This window comes from Antechinus flavipes, chromosome 2 (assembly GCF_016432865.1).
Source record: "Antechinus flavipes isolate AdamAnt ecotype Samford, QLD, Australia chromosome 2, AdamAnt_v2, whole genome shotgun sequence".
Lineage (NCBI taxonomy): Eukaryota > Metazoa > Chordata > Mammalia > Dasyuromorphia > Dasyuridae > Antechinus > Antechinus flavipes.
In genome coordinates this window covers 138,312,944-138,330,457 of record NC_067399.1, presented here as the reverse complement: position 1 = coordinate 138,330,457, position 17,514 = coordinate 138,312,944, and the positions used below count along the sequence as shown (strand labels likewise).

Genomic DNA, 17,514 nt, shown 5'->3' with positions numbered 1-17,514 from the left:
TATCTCCTACTCCAATTGTTTTAATATATTAAATAGCTCCAATCCAAATTGTTTCTAAATAAAGAGAATGACTAAGCTTGATAGTCTTCTTTTAGCAAAATGCTTGAACGTGAATTAATAATTTTCTGTTGTAAACATATTCTGAAAATTAAGAGTAAACATTAACCAAAATATAATCCAATCTAATAAAGATTTATTCAGCAGAAATACTAGGTATTATTATGGGGAATACAAAGAAGCCTAAGCATGCATGAAATGGTTCCTGCTCTGATGGTGCTTACAAATCTTTTTTGTTTTGAACCACTTAAAGTTCCTAGGGAGATGTATTTTTCAGTTTTTCATAAAACTTTTTGGGGGACAAGAGAGATAACACCTATAAGGACTTCAATTCTTGGTGGTAGAGTGTAGTACCTTTCATGATTCCCTCCCTCCCCCCCCCCCAAAAAAAAATAAAAGCTACTGAAATGTTCTAAACTTAATATAAGTTTCTCTCAAAATGACAGAAGAGTTTTAAAACATAAATGAACAGATCACAAACTCTTAAAGGCCAGGAATCTATGTTTTATACACACATACCTGCCTTTCTGTAATTCCTAAAATATTCAATGCTTTGCATGTGGTGATATTTTCAACAAACAAGCTTATCATACATAACTTGCATCCCCCTTCCCATCCTTTTAAAATATTAAAATATCAATATTAAATTTAAAATATTAAATCTACCTTCTTTTCCTGTCTTTGTATACATTCTAATTCAAAAGATTGGCTTGCTACAGCATCCAGAACAGTCTTGATTTTGTTACGGGCCAGAACTCTGTACTTGAAACAAGGATTCTTACAAGGTGTTAAGTCAGTGGAATTGATAAGACAAAGGTTATCTAGTTTAGCATGGTGATTACTGTTTTCTAGTTCAGTACATGTACTTAGTACTTAATATAGTTCTACAAGATTGATACCTACAATGATGTAATTATAATAAGCCGCCAGACAGAGGAGGACAGAGAGACACATTCCATCTTTGGTCAGTCTCCTGGTAGCTCTCCTGAGAGACTGGTTCAGACTCAGAAGGCCAGGATAAGACTCGGAGACAAAGCCAGAGAAGACAGAACTGGAGGCTGGAGCATAAACTCTGGGACTGAGACAGACTTCAAGACAGAGATCTTCTTTCATGGGGGCTCTCCTGCTTCCTCTACGGAAAGCAAGACCCATTCTGGAGGACCTCCAAAAAGCTAGCCCAGCCCCAGGAAAGGAGACAAGACTTTGAAGGCAATAAAAAAGAATTTGGACTTTATCTCTAGTTTTTCTCATGATGATTACTCTGCTGAAAGGAAGGCTGGTTGGTCATAAGACCTCCAGAAAACTAACCAGAACACTACAGACTTGAAGATCTTCACTTAAAGGGAAGCAATCTTTCCCATTTCTGAGCATATTTACTCATTTGGACAGTTGTCCTTATTGGGGTATGACCTTAAGTGATACAGATCACAACTTTTCACTCTCTGCAAGTCCAGTTCTGTGTATTCTCATAAATCCCCCACAAAGATCACCAACGCAGCATCTTAGCAGTTAACTCCTTGTTTTTCTGCCATGAGTAAGCCCCATTCCTTGGCTGGTTGGTGATATGCCCGCATAACCCATCTCCTATATAACTTTCCATTTGTGAAATGTTGCAACCAACTCACACATATCATCAGTCTCTGCATTGCTCTTTGGCTGACCTACATTAAATGTTTTAGACTAGCCTATTTAAGGATTCATAGCTATACAGCTTCAAAAGAACAACAGGTTAAAATAAGGTGCCTATGTCACAGAGAGAAGCTATCAGTTCTTAAAAGAAAAGCAGTCCCTTTATAGCAATACAACTAGTTTCTCTTCCTATTCAATTCTGGACCAAAATAATTATCCATGTACAGTATCAGTACAAGATATGTGTGCTAAGGGACCATCTCCATTGCATCTATTCAACTTGTACATCATTGTCTAGACAATTTGCACTTAGTTTTTTCTATGAATAGAGACTGAATTCCTGGGCGAGTATTCAAATCATTAGTAGGATTTGCAATGGTATAGGAATGTAAAGTAAATGTCAGTAAAATGTTATTCACAAACAATTGCATCTAGAAGACCACTTCCTCAATCTATATTGAGAATTTTCCTTCCACTCCTGCAGTGAACATCCTCAACAATGGCGCTCACGCTCTCTCTCTTGCGCGCGCGCTCTCTCTCTCTCTCTCTCTCTCTCTCTCTCTCTCTCTCTCTCTCTCCCCTCACACACATGAAAATATTTTCCTTTTTTATGACTTGAAATGAATCATCAAAACACTATCAAACAAGATTATCTTACATCTTTAAAGGAATTTTGTATGATTAGCATGTATAAATAAGGCACACACTTTGGAGAAGAGCCTCTAACACTGAAGCATTTTGCTATATAATGAATCAAATGTCTTTTATATTTAAACAAACTGTGGGAATCTATTGCCCCTTCCAATTAATTGTATAACAATAAAGACATTGTCAACTATAGAATTTTTTCCCCTAAAGTTTGTTTTTTTGTCCTAACTTCATTAAGAATTCACTAGATATTCTTATTCTTTTCATAAACTCTGTAGAAAAGGGAAATTGAGTGGGTTAATGTGGTAGATAGAGTACTGGACTTGAGAGTCAAAAAGACCTTAGTTTGAACATATGATAGTAGACAACTCACTTAACTTCTAATTTCTTCATCTGTGAAAGGAAGATGATAATAATAGCAGGTTTTAAGGATCAAATGAAAGAATATGTATAAAGGTTTTTAAAACCTTAATTTATTACATATGTGTTAGCAATTTTTAAATTTTTATTCATAAATAAGTGGGTTTTATTTTTATTATTTAATTATTTTTATTATTATTTTCTCAACTGCCTTTTAAAAATAACAATTATGATCATAATATAAGATCACTTATCTAGAACTGAGAGACCTCAAAGACAAAGGTTATGATTTTTTCCCCAACCACTAGTATCTTTCCCTTTTTTAGACATTTTGAGATTCAATCCTTCAATGTATGTCACCTTCAGTATGGTCCTCCTCTCTATATATTTGGTATAGTTCAGCTTCTTTTTATCTTTGTCTTCTATCATACACTAATGTATTTCATACTTCCTCATGAAGCTCATTAAGAACAATGATGATGCATCCAAATATAGTGATACCTTTGTTTTACACAGAGACAACAGCCAATTAACAAAATCTTGAGATAGATTTTTCTATTTTTAAACCAATGTCATTCTTACATTTTCAACTTAAAATGTCCTTGGAGGATGCTTATTAGGATCACTCACCCAACTGTCTATAAATTTGGTTTTCTATCTACACATTGCTGTATGAAATAAATGTACTTATAAATGGAGCTACCATGGTTCTATGTTTGGCAAGAAGATCAAACATTTCTTGGTTTAAGTAGGCTTTTTTTGATGCATCATGATCTATACCGATTAATTTTGCTTAAGAAAAGGTGATAGTTTATGTTAATGTTTATTTTTATGTTGATGTTTATTTTTTAATTGATTTTTACTTAAATACATTCTCATCTGTTAAGAAAATAAAAATTTAACACCAGTGGTGTTATTATATACTTCTCACCATATCAATTACTCTTCTTGAAGAAAGTTTTCAGACTATGCAGCTTGAGGATGCTACTATATATATTTCAAATCTAGTTTGTTTTATATTCCTGAACTATTTTCTAACATTTTCTGCCATATTCCACTGATGTGGAATATATTTTTACACTGAAGTCATATATACTAACTTAAATTTGTTGTGTTTTATTGAGTTCTTGAATAACATTAGTCCATTAATCACTTTCTGGGTCTTCTTCACTGGAGTCCTTTTATTGCAATCATTAGCAATCCTTTGGGCAGTTCCTGCCCAATCAAAAGGTTTTTAAAAAATATTTTAATAATACCTTTTGATTTTCAAAATAAATGCAAAGATAACTTTCAACATTTATACTTTTGTTACAAATTTCCATTTGTAACCTCCCTCCCTTAGACAATAAGTAATCTAATATGGGTTAAATATATCTAATTCTTCTAAACATATTTCCACATTTATCATGCAGTGCAAGAAAAAATAGATCAAAAAGGAAAAAATGAGAAAAATCAAGCAAACAGAAACAACAACAATAAAAGTGAAAATATTATGTTGTGATCCAATAGCCATAGTCCTCCTTTCTGGATCCTGCCATTTTTTCTAATGAATTAATATATGGATGTTACAGAAGAGGTCAAAAAGTGAAAGTTCTATTAAGGCAACATATGACATGATTCCTCTACCTTAATGGAAATGAGGGTAAGTACAAAGCACATATGGGAAACAGGAGATAGAAAAAGAAAGGGATTCCTAAGGAAGCCTTCTAAGCACTTGGCAATAATTCAATTGATTGAAGGAATAAGATCCCTAGAAATATCAAATGAATTCTACTAACCCAAGTATAACTACTGTCTCCAAAGTTACTAATCATCTCTTAATTAGAGGGTTTTTAATGTGTGTGTATGTTGTGTGTGTGTGTGTGAAAAAGAGAGGGGGGGGGTGGGAGGGGGAGGGAAGGAAAGGAGAGACAGAGAGAGGGAGAGACAAGTGAAAGAGAGACAGAGACAGAAACACAGAGAAGGAGAAACACACTAATCTTTTGTCCATTCAGTGAAATTTATAAACCTCTGCTTCACCTTAAAAATAAATAACAATATCTTAAATAAAATATAAGACCTAAGATTACAAAGGATAACAATTACATTGAAACAGCTATTAAAATAGTTTTTTTTTAAAGAGCTTATGAACCCCAGTTTAAGACTCCCTATTGCAAAATATTACTTTTTCTCAAACTTCAGCCTTTTTGACCTCTGAACTATTTGTCAATATTGACCAACCTTTTCTCCTAGATACTCTGGTACTTGGGCTTTTGCGACCCTGTTATATCTTCCTTCTTTTCCTACCTATTTGGTCACTACTTCTCAGACTCCTGTAGACTGTAAGCTCCTTGAAAAGAAGTTTGGAGGGTTTTTTGCCTTTCTTTATATCTCCAATACTTAGCACCAATTCCTTGAACATAATGGGGCCTGAAAAATGCTTGTTGACTGACAACTCTTTAAAGGAATTATCCTGGGCCATCACTAACTATCTTGACCTTTGTCTTGCCATTTAACTTCAATGACAGGAGGAAAGACTGATAATTTTGTGAATTATCCCCCCTCATATCTAATTCACTCCCAAGTCAAAAACATTACCCTTGCAATGTCATTGATTCTTTTTGAATTAACATCCATAAATATGCCCAAAGGTTCTTGCTTGTCTCTTGTCTCTATATTTTCTTCATGATCTTATCAGCTCACCTATCTTCAATTAGAACATCTCTATAAAGGACTCCCAGATCAATATGAATAGCTCTTGGTTTTTTACTGAGTTCTCTTCCACATCAATAATTACCTATTGGACATTTCCATTTAAGTATCTTGAATCCAACTCAAATTCATCCTGTCTAAAACAGAACTCATTACCTTACCCTCAAAAAACAACCTCCCTCTCTACCATAGTCCACACTAATCCATTTCTTTTTCTTTTATTTTCTTTTTAATTTAAGAAATAAAACAAGCATTTCTATAACATAATAGAATTTTAAAAAAGATTGTGCATGAAACTACAAGTCATATGTGCTACTTGCTATTGTTTTTAAATATATAATAATGTTATGTAATTTTTTTTCTCCTTTATCTTCCCTCCTTGCACCCATAAATATCTTTCCAGTTCCCCCCGACTTGTAACTTTAGAAATGTCCTCAACTCCTAGCTCTCTCTCACACCTCATTTATAAATTGCACTATGTGATCTTGTTGATTTATCTTCTATCACATTTCTAGTTGAGGCCTTCCATCAAGCCTTTTTCTTTGGACTGTTGCAAAAATCTCCCTGTCTAATGTCTGTCTGTCTAATTCTGTCTCTCTTCAAGTGTCTCTGTCTTTCTTGCTGTATCTCTCTCATTCTCTACATGGCTGCCAAAGCATCACATTTCTAACCCATAGTTTTAACTATGCTCAAAAGTCTCTTTGGGGTTCTTTACCATCTCTAGGAAAAAAGTCAAACTCCTCAACCTGACATTCAAAGTCTTTCATAACCTGACTCCAACCTATGTTTGGAATCCATTCCATCTTTCCATGTACTCTACACAGCTGAGGTAAACTGGTCTACCTACTGTTTCTCATACATGTCATTCCATCTTCTTAATTCATGTTGAAATACATTCTCTTGTTAGGGCTATCTCTTACAGACTTTACCTTTCTTCAACACTTTGCTCTCATCATGTTTCCTTCCTTCTCACAACTATTGGTGCTCCCCTCCACACAAGAAATGACCTTAAACTTATAATGTATGAATATTAAATTTATTTTTATGTGGCCTCGTCCAAAAGAACATAAGGTTTTTGAGAGCAGAAATGGTTTGGCTTCCGTTTTTTTATCTCCATGTCTTCTGGAATACCACCTTTACAAAGAAGAGACATTTAATAAATATTGGTTGTTTGACTGATGAAACCAAAATACTTAATTGATCACTGCTCTCTAGTTAAGTGCTTACTAATGATCCCTTTAATAACATGTTTTTGCTAACAAGAAGTGAAACTCACTGCCATATAGTATGAAAAATGTTTCTCTTAAAACAAAAACAAAAACCATGACAATCCATTCCAAATCCTATAGTACACACCTCCTGTTCTGTTATTCAAAGGAAAGTGATGATTTGGTAATCATATCAACAAGGTCTTCCATTACTCTGACAACTGGTAAATCAAACTCACTGAGGGCAATTATAATACCATTTACTCTTCATTTTACTTGGTTTTCAGATCTCTATTAACCAAGTCTTCTTTTTAGGCTGGTTCATATCTGCAGATCTGAAGCTATTTAAGTTTGATTAGAGAATTCTAGACAATATAAATAAAATGGACACAATGCTTCAAAGTCCCACAATTCCATTTTGCCCTGTACAAAACTGGGGGGGGACCCCAAAACTTAAAAAAGTCTTGGGATTTTTCACCAAAATACGTGCAATTTTCTGTTGTCTAATATTTTCAACCTCTTATCTCATCATATCTACACTTGTCAATTCGCTCTTTCCTAAATAGATTTTCTAAAAAAAATTTTAAATTTCTAAATCAATTTTCTTTAAATTATCTTATAAAATTACTTGTCAACAAGTTTTAACCTCCCCAATAGAAGAATGCAATCTCCAGAGGGCAGATGTGGATTAAATTAACTTTGTTCCTCTACTTCCTAGTATAGTTAACTACACACAGTAGGCATTTAATAAACAGCCACTAAATTGAATTGAAATCCATACAAAGATGGCCACATTCAATGATTTCTTTTATTATCTATGATTTTTGGTCTTCTTTGTTAAGTAGGGTAACAACATTTCAGTAGCATGCCTTAAAGAAATTATTAATCTTCTCAAATAGGCTTTTATTTTAGGAGAAATCTAAATGAAACTTATGCCATTTAAACTTTTCTTTTAAAGCATATCTCAAGAATACAAAAGTCAAGTTAGTGTATCTGGAGTTTCTTCCAATTCTAATTCTAATTCAGTGCATTCATTACTTCCTAATTCTTTTCTGTACTAATATTTCTATTTTCTCTCTTCTAATTAGGTTCTCTAAAATAGACATGGATTCAACAAATAAGTTAATTCTCTTAGACATAAAAAAGACAAAATATTCCAGGAAAAATTTCAGTATTATATCTTGTACTCTGTGTGTTATGTGCATCCTGTTAACTAGATTAGAATTCATCACTGGTTTAGAGCCCCCTACAACTGTTGAGTGTGTTCACATCATGTACCCTGTAGACTATAGAAAATGTCTCATAAGTCAAGGAAATAATGGAGGTATAATTTCAAGCATTCCAGCAAATGACAGGCAATATCTTTTAAAATGCCTGAGAAAAGGGACTGAATTCTATTTGATGATTATAGGTATTTTAGGTGGATATAAACAGTTGAAAAAAAATGTTCTTTATAAATGTCCAATAAAAGGAGCTCACTCTGATTTCTGACACTTAGAATGCCAGGCAAGTGTGCCGTCTCATTTTATTGCATTAGAGCAATGAAGATAAACCAAATTGATTATTTTAAATGTATCTCATCTAGATTGTTACAGGTGACAAAATCAGACACTATGACACAACTGCTTCAGTATAAATAACATTACCAAATATTCATACTGCCACTTTGAAGTTATGAAGCTATACCAATCTCACTGATCCTAATAATGCAAAGGAATGTAATTCAGGTACTACTCCCACTCCCCAGATAAGGAAGCAGAAACTCAAGTAAAGTCACTTGCCCCAAGTCACATGGCTAGTAAGTGGTAGAGTTCAAGACTCAAACCATGATATTCGTTATTTGCTGTTTTTCTTATCCCAGAGGGAAAAAAAATGCATCTTTTTGAGAAAAATCTCTCACGTATCAATTTCTGATGAGAGTAACAAAAAGAAAAAAAGGGAAGATAATCTGCTGTAGTTAAAAATGATAATTCAAGTTTTTTGACATCCATCCACAAGAACAAATTTTTTCAATAGTTGTATATGTTGTAGTATATAATAACAACTCTTAAAATTGCTAGTAATGGCAACCACAATCCAAGTTAAAGGTTATCAGCCACAAAACACACACACACACACACACACACACACACACACACACACACACACACACACACACACACATCTCTAAAAGAAATATCTAGGGGAAAACCTTTTGCTTTACCTTAAAAGGGGTTCAAAGTATACTTTCAACATTGAGTAATTAATAGTTGCTTTGACCTTCTGTAAAGTCCTAAACCTCTTATACCAAAGCACTCCTCCCTACTCATTCACTCTCTCATTAAACATTTCTAGAATGCCCACTATATACATGAGAAGAATCAGAGGATATTCTCAGAATCTATGTTAGAAGGGATGGACAGTTTCAAATTAATCCAATCTCTTCTTCATAAAAAGCATGTCTAACAAGTGACCATTTAGCTTTCATTTGAATATCTCATGTGAAGAGGAAACTACTAGTAGTCCATTTTACTTTTGAAGCTCTCTAACTATTATGGACTTTTTCCTTCTATCATGTCTGTTGCTTCTCTACAACTCCCATCCATTGTTTCTAGAGTCAAGGAGAAATCTTTCTTCCATATGACAGCCCTTCAAACACTACAAATGCAATTGTCATATACATACCCCAAATACTCTTAAAGACAAACATCCCCAATTCCTGCAGCCAAGCTTTCTAGATCACAATCTCAAGGCCCTGGCTTATCCTGGTTGCCTTCCCTCCTATCATTTTCTAGCCTCATTTATCTCTGATAAGCTTTTTTTCTTTGTCTCATCCCCTTTGGGGTTAAAGTCCTTAAGAAAACCATCTACATTAAATGCCTCCATTTCTCTTCTCACTCTCTTCTAAGCCTCCACAATCTCATCATTTGATCGAAACTATTTTCTCCATAGTTACCAAAGATCTCTAAATTGTGCAATCATCATCATCTTTTCTTCTCCTCCTATATTCTTCCTCCTTCTTCCTCCCTCCCACCCCCCTCTCTTTCTTCCTATCCCCCCTCTTTTTTCCATTCCCCCTTCTTTTCCTCCTTCAGTATCAAATAGATTTTCCTCAAATGCAGACCTGATCATGTTATCCTCATAAATTCTAGTGGCTTTCTTGATACTTCTGAAATAAAAAACAAACTTCAGTATGAGTTTTTAAAACCCTTCTTAACTTTTCCCCTTCAAACTTTCTAGTCTTTTGCTTTTTACTCCTCTCCATATAATGTATACAACTCAACCTTCTTGTCATTCTTGAATCATACTTTATCTCTCTTTCCTGGTTATCCACCCCCCTATACCCTCATTTCTATCCCTGGCTTTCTTTCAAGACTCAATTCAAATCCCACTTCCTATAAGAGGCTCTTTCTGAATGCCATCCCCTTTACCCCACAGCCAATGCCTTCCCTCTCAGAATAGATCCAACTTAACAAGATAGCATCCATGTATATTGTTGTATGCACAGATTTTTTTCAATAGAATGTAATTTCATTGAGAACTGAGACAGTTTTCACTTTTCTTTGAATCCCCAGAGTTTAGATTATCAATAAATACTTGCTGACTAAGGAAATAAATAAATGAGTCTAGAACTGGTTCCCAGAGCTGAAGGGAAAGCTCTATGCTCAATGGTGACAGTAGCTTTTGAAGTATGACAAGTGTGTTATTATTTGGTTGAAGCAGGGTTGAATCCTTGAATACAAAGATTAGATATTTGTGCTTGATTATGCAGTAAATGATTTTTTTTTTAACAAAGGGAAGTAAAAGTAGATTTGTCAATTAGGAAATTACTGGTGGAGGTCACTGTTCAAAAAACAGTTTCCATTAGCAATGAAAGCCAGATTGTCAAGGCTTATAGATTGAGTGGATGGTCCTAAACTGTAGTATTAAGTATGTGGTTTGGAAGGAAAAGGAAGATGAAGAATAGAAAGATAACTTTAAGGTTGAGGGAAAACTATTTTAAGATAAAGGTGACCTGTCATTTGCAGGCAGAGAATCAGTGGAGATGAAAAAATTCTTGAGGGAGATGATCAATGTAGAAAGATCCTATGAGGAAGGCGAAAGGAACAGAATCAAATATAATTAATGAGTCAAGAAAGCCTAGTTATTTGCAAAAGACTAAGATATATTTTTTCCTCCTTTGTTTAATGAGTTAAGCTTCTCATTTCTTGGGCTATTTGTTAGGAAGGATTAGGATAATGGTGTGTGTGTGCGCGTACGCACAAATATTGATGTATTTATGAGTAATTCTCCATTAGTAGTTCTGTTTGGTTTCAATTTGATTTTCAATCGAGGTACATCTTGTTACCTCTCAGTATAAACTGATCACCTGAATTTTTATCACTATTGATGAAAACTGATTAACTCAGCTTTTGACGGCCAATATTTCTCATCTCCTTCAGTTGAGTTTTCCCTCAGGTTGAAGGGCTGGTAGACGCAGCAGTAAACCCCTTCCAGAGCTTTTCTATATACAGACCTCTGAATATCCTGGGGAAGGTTAACTTTCTTTTTGCCATCAGCAGCACTGATTGCTCCAGTGAACATCACATCCCCAAGCCAGGTACCCTTTGGTAACTTATTACCCCCAACCCTTCCCCTTTCATTTTCTTTTGTAGATAGTCTTCCCTATTAGATAGGAAACCCCTTAAGGGCAGGCACAGTGTCTGGATAGAGTAGGCACTTAATTTAATTTACTGAACTGAATTGAATAATAGTTTTTTTAATGAAATCTGAATGATGAGCTAAGAAAACTGAAGAGGATTATATTATAACAGGTCTGATTCCGGCAGACTTGTACAAATTGTGCATGTCATTCTATAAGGAGTTAGGGCAAAAGACCAAGGGCTTCTCCAGGTCATGATCATCCAAATGAATGGAATGTGTATTAAAAACCAACATATGATTTTTACAAAGCCATGAAATGATGAAGCTATTTTTGAGAATCAAATTTGGATTTTACAAATATACTACTGTTCCAAGACCAGCTTTACTAGCGCTTCACTTTCTGGTAAATTGGAAGTATTTAATACTCTGAGAATTTCGTGAGATCAAAGTAAATAATGTAAACTACTATTTTTAGGAAGACTTTATCCAACAGTTAGAAGAAAGGTTCCCCAGAAATCTATATGAAACAACAACAAAAACAAACATACAAATAACCTGTCTGAAATCAGAAAGGTTTTGAGAATATAAATTCAAAATCCTAGCTCTTGAGATCTTGGGCAAATCATATAGTTTCCACTTCTTTTTCATTAAGCAGTTAAAGCAGATTACTTCTAAGATCCTTTCCAGTTTTGATAATTCCTGTAATCTCTAAGATGGGCTAATGAGTACAGAATACAAATTATTGTTGGATCATGAAAGATAGATATAGAGATTTTGAGAGAAACATAGGTCTGAAGAATAAGACTAAATATTTTAAACTTTACTGATCTAAAATCAAAGATAACAATAATTACCAGGTAATAAATGATTGAGGATTTGTCCATGTTGTCCAGTGGCTCATCCTGTCCACATCAGTATGGACAACTAAATAAAACAATTTTCAAAAGTTTAAAAATGAAGACAAATATCAATATACTCATCCCCAAACTGTTTAACACAGTTAAACATCAATCCCACACTACCTTCCTAATCAAGGATGAGTGGAAGGAGCTGGGTGGAAGGATCCTGGAAAGTACTGTGGTGGTCTCTTGCCCAAGAACCAACACAGTTCCCAGTATCCCTGGTTACTTATAGCTCTAAGGAAGTTCCAGAATGTTAACCTCAAGTTACATCACTAACCTCTGAAGTCTTTCTATTGTCTAGGAAATGCTATCAGGTTCACCCCCCTCCCCAACCCTTCACTGCTGACTCTCTTCAGGATTCCATGGCCTTAAGAGTGGTATTGTAAAATAGCATGCTTAAAAAAAAAAAAAAAAAAAAAAAAAAAGATAACCCGGTTCTAGTTCTAGATCATCCTCCTTTGGTTCAGGAACTGTAACTATTTTTTAAAAATAATTGCTTCAACAATACAAGGATTTCTTTAAGGATAAAGAATCTACTCTAGGTTGTAAAACTAAAGGCCTGTGAGTATTTTAAAGATATAGGATTCAAAAGCCAATATATTAACTAGCTCACAACTCAATTTTAACAGAATAATAGACATTTGAGGAGTGTAAGTGGGACGGAGGATGACGAAACGAAGTTCTGATTTTAATTAAGTTCAAAAGTCAACAAATGTCCCATGTTACGAGCACAGGTTCTTCAAGTTTCTCTCTAATGAATGCTTGGAGGATTACTGAAGAAATGCCTCTTTACCAAAGTTCCTTCACTCTAAAGTTGTCCAAGTACCAAAGCAAGAGAAAAACCATATTATTACTTTACTATTTGCAATTCTCACACACACACACACACACACACACACACACACACACACACACACACACACACATACACACACACACACACGAAATTAGTTAAAGTTCTGGCAGGACTGTCTGAGCAAGTGAAGTAAGTTGCTACCCAAGATGATGTCATGATAAGCCAAAATTCCCTTATTTGCTTCCTTTCCACCGTACATTCAACAAACATTTACTGAAAAGAAATACAAGAGATAATAACCATGACCCAATGTACAAGGCACTACAGCCACGAAGAAGAAATATCACCCTGCCCTCAAAGAACTTGTAATCTAGGGGCAGAAAAAAGGATGGAAAATGAGATATGGATACAAATAAACAAGAGGGAAGGTGATAAGAACAAAGAAGTGCAGGGAAAGTCCTAGAAGGGAGAGAGCACTTTTAAGTAGGGGGAATCAGAGAAGATATTTAAGCAGATATAAATGAGCTGGGTTTTAAAGAAAAGGAGTCCAACAGTACTCTAAGCACTGGGATACCTTGTACAAATTCATGGAGGTGGGAGAAGGAGTAGCTCAGTTTGGCTAGACTCCAAAGGGCATGAAAGATCATTGAGCAAAGATGGGGCTGTGAAAAATTAAACTGATAACCAGATTGTGAAGAGCCTTGCTTGCCAGGGCAAGGAAATATTATTATTGTTATTGTTATTTTATATGGCAAGCAATGGTAAAACAATGAAAATTATTTGTTTTGTTTTATAACAAAAATGGTACAATCAGATCCAGGTATTCAGAAGATTATTTTAACAGCTATGTAAATGAATAAAGCAGACACAAGGTTATAAAGTCAAATATATTGTAATGGGAGGAAGGTGAAACTTGGAAATCTGGTGGATCAAATATCAACTCAAAGCTTTGCCTGTATCATCTTGGAAAAGTCATTTCTAGTCTCTCATCCCTCAGCTTCCGCATCTGTAAAATGAAGTTAATGGTCTCTTCCAACTCTAAATCTAGGTCCTTACAGATCCAATGCATTCTAACTATCTCTTCACCACATAGAGAGAGTCTTATTATCCAGATCTACCCGAGCATATTAGCTGTTCTTCTATTAACAATCACTGACTATTAGAACTTTTGTTTTTCCTAGCTAATGAAGGGCCCTCCACTAGAAAGGTGTATTTACTAAGCTTAGAACAGACTTGTTCTGGCTTACTTTCAAGTTAAGAATAAACAAAAAGGAATATTGTAGACTATTTTTAACTGTAGCGATGAAATCAGTCTCTATATATTACAAATCTAAATATTTGCAAACCCAGTTAAAGTTTCATGCATATAGACGATACATAGACATTACCCATTCTGTCCCCCTGTATTTTTCCTCTATAAAACATGGGAAATGATGAAGTCCTAGACTTACTAAAACCTGAAAACCACCCACCAGAACTGCAGGCATTGTAATGACTTCTTGTGGGTTGCCTTTGTTTATAGATTTGGCTCCCCGGTAGGAGAAATGATTTAACATTTACTTAACAATAATAGAAGAAATATGGCCAGCAACCTAGAAAAACTAGAAAGAGTAGTTGAGAGGGCCTTTCATATTAAGCATCCTACATCATTACAGCAACTTTTTCCAAAGTAAAATTAGATCCTGCTATTGCCAGGTCTTGCAGCAATTGATATATGGCTTCTGTCATGACAAGTTTGCCCTTAGCATCTTCTCATTACTGAATGTTTAATGAAAACCAAAAAAAGAGAACTCGTAATTTCTCTGCCTTCTGCCCCCAGACCTTTAATACTTTCACCATGAAGAACCTCTATTGTTCTTAAAAGTTTTATCTTAGGAATTCAAATCTCAGATCCACCAAGCAGAAATTCTGAGTCCTTAGAAATCGCAGAGTCCAACAACTTCAAGTATTTTTAGAGTTAAGGAACAGAGATTTAAAGGGATTAAGTGATGAGTCCCAGGTGAGACTACTTAGTAGCATCATCAAACCTGGAACTGAGCTCTCTTGACCCCAGATCTCATTTGCTTTTTTACCAGTTTTGTCATTTAGAGATTCAGTTGTAACTGATATTTTGTGACCCCCATCATCCACTTTACTTTTGAGAGGCAACATGGCATAGGGGAGAGATTTTGGATTATGGAAATCCAAACTTAACCTGCTTCATTGAGCCTTACTGCACTTTATCTTCTATAAAACGGGCATAATCTTTATGCTACAGAAAAGGAATGATATAAGGCTCAAATAAGAGTCATTTGTGTTTAATCTTTAGAGTAATACATGGTGAGGTTTGTTTGTTTTTACAAAGGTTCTGCTATACATAAAGCATTATGAAGACTTAAAAGAAAAAAGACACAGTCCTTTGCTTTCACAATAGTAGAAATGTAAGCCTCTCTATGAAGACTAAAAAAGTTCCTCATTCATCTGCTCAATGAATTTTACTTGTGCTTTCCTTGTGAAATGCTTTTCACTTACTATCGTTCATCATCTCTGCCTTCTGGCTTCTATGATTTTCTCAGCTGAAATCCTACCTTTTGCAAGAATCCTTTCCCACACCTCCAGACTAATGCCTTTCCTCTGAGATTATTTCCAATTTATCCCATACATCGTATTTGTTCATAACTGCTTAGCAGATGTCTTCCCTTCTCTCCCCCACTCCCATTAGACTGTATGCTCCTCAGGGGGCAAGGGCTGGGATTTGTTTTCTTTTTCTTCCTTTTTTGGGGGGTAGGGGGGTTTTCTTTAGATTTCCCATGCTTAACACAATAACTGGCACTTAGTAAATGCTTAATAAATGCTTACTGACTTCCCTTTTAGGGGAATGAAGTTAATTTCTTGTGTTTCTCATTTGACTTGGAATTAAACTGCTCCCCTGAACAAGTTCCATAAAACAAATAAAGTAGACCAATAAAAAAGGCAACTGCTATAATGGAAAGAGTACTGAACAGGAAGGAGTCAGAGGTTCGAGTCCCAGGTATAACATTAATTTGATCTATGACCACAGGAACACCATTTTCTTCTGTGAATCTCTCAGAAAATGCAGGATGTGAAGTAGGAAATAAATGAAGTCCTTTCACATCCTAAAATTACATTTTGGAATGAAACAAAGGTTTTCCTAATAGCTCTTTGTGCTTGTACAATATCAAATTTTAGAATTTTACTCTTTAAGGAATTGCTTCCTGTGTTTAATTAAAGTCAGTGGAGGAAGGCTGTACATACACCTGATGGTCTGCACTGCCACCTCATGGCCAAAAGCATGCTGATCAATTGTTGGATCAACAGCATTACCAAGCTAAAAGTCACAATAAATCTTTTTAATTATCTGCTTTTCTTTCCCATCAATATTAGCATCTTTCCAAAATACTTAAATATGTATACTCTGACCACTTTGTGCTTCAGAATTATAGATAACCAATTTCAAAGGAAAACTAAGGGAAAGTGATGACATCTATTTTTTTTAAGAAAAGGATTCTAAAATATTTAAAGATAAATTCCATGTGGAAGATTAAACATTAAGTAAAATTGAGGTGAAGTTACTTAATTTTAATAGGCTAACTCATATTAAGTCAGAGGGTCTCTGATAATGTGAAATTCCAAATTTCCTGTTATTTAAAAATCATCAAATCAAGCCAGGCTCTTCATGTATTTCATTTGAAATGCAGAGAAATGCATTGCTAAGCTTTTGCAATGTTCTCAAGAAAAGAACATTGTTAAGCAAACCAAATGTGAATTTTATTTTGTTTTAATTAAGTTTTTAAAAAAAATTTGAATTTACACAGCAATTTTTTAAAGTTAGGAAATGATGACTAGTTATTAGTTATTGGAACCAAAAAAAGAAAAGAAAAAAAAAAAAAAAAAGAAAGCCACACACAATATTTTCACTAAGAATATCTGAACACAAAAATTCCAAACATGAAAATTTTATACTTATCAAATGCACTAAGTTTCTTCTAAATACTATGCCCAGGCAAAGGAATAATATTATTGTTTTTATTCTATATAGTCAGCTTGAGGCCTGGAGAGATGAAATTAAATAGCCAGGGACCCACAATGAATTAAGACGATAACTAAGGACTCTCTAATCATTGTAAAGCATTTCTATAGAAAAGTACAGAATTAGATAAAATTAAATATGTAATTACCTTACAAGATTAGCAAGACCAAACTCTTAACTGACCTTTTGGATGCCAATAAATATTAATTATTATTTTAAAATGCTGGGAAAGAATGCTAAACTTCCAACCAGTAAACCTGAGTTCAAATTCAAAAACATGCCATTTACTGCTGCCTTCTGTGACCTTAGGTAGGCCACAAACTCACTCTGAGCCTTAGTTTCTTCATTTATTGAGAGAGAGAGAGAGAGAGAGAGAGAGAGAGAGAGAGAGAGAGAGAGAGAGAGAGAGAGAGAGGGAGAGAGAGAGAGACTGACTCAGACTAGAAAAATCTAAGATTTTTTTCTAGATCTAAATTTGGGATATTGTGAATCATAATAAAAAATATTTGCATGTTTTAGTATAATAAATAAATGAGCATGGACATGCTTTTAGAGTAATATAGTTTCTTT

At 34.5% G+C, this 17,514-nt stretch overlaps 1 protein-coding gene across 4 annotated transcripts in view; it reads right to left on the bottom strand.

The window, feature by feature from the left end:
- The window catches only part of PSD3 (pleckstrin and Sec7 domain containing 3), a 435,130-nt gene that overhangs the window by 132,081 nt on the left and 285,535 nt on the right, over positions 1 to 17,514 (bottom strand). Inside the window, exons 1-2 of one of the 4 annotated variants that reach the window (XM_051975653.1) lie at positions 12,239 to 12,348; positions 12,071 to 12,140 (exon numbers count right to left, since the gene is read on the bottom strand). The exons of the other annotated variants lie outside the window; for them this stretch is intronic. Of the exons in view, the coding sequence (XP_051831613.1) occupies positions 12,071 to 12,100 (30 nt within the window). The 5' untranslated portion in view covers positions 12,101 to 12,140; positions 12,239 to 12,348. Of the gene's footprint in view, positions 1 to 12,070; positions 12,141 to 12,238; positions 12,349 to 17,514 lie in introns of those variants that run through there. 4 annotated transcript variants of the gene reach the window in all.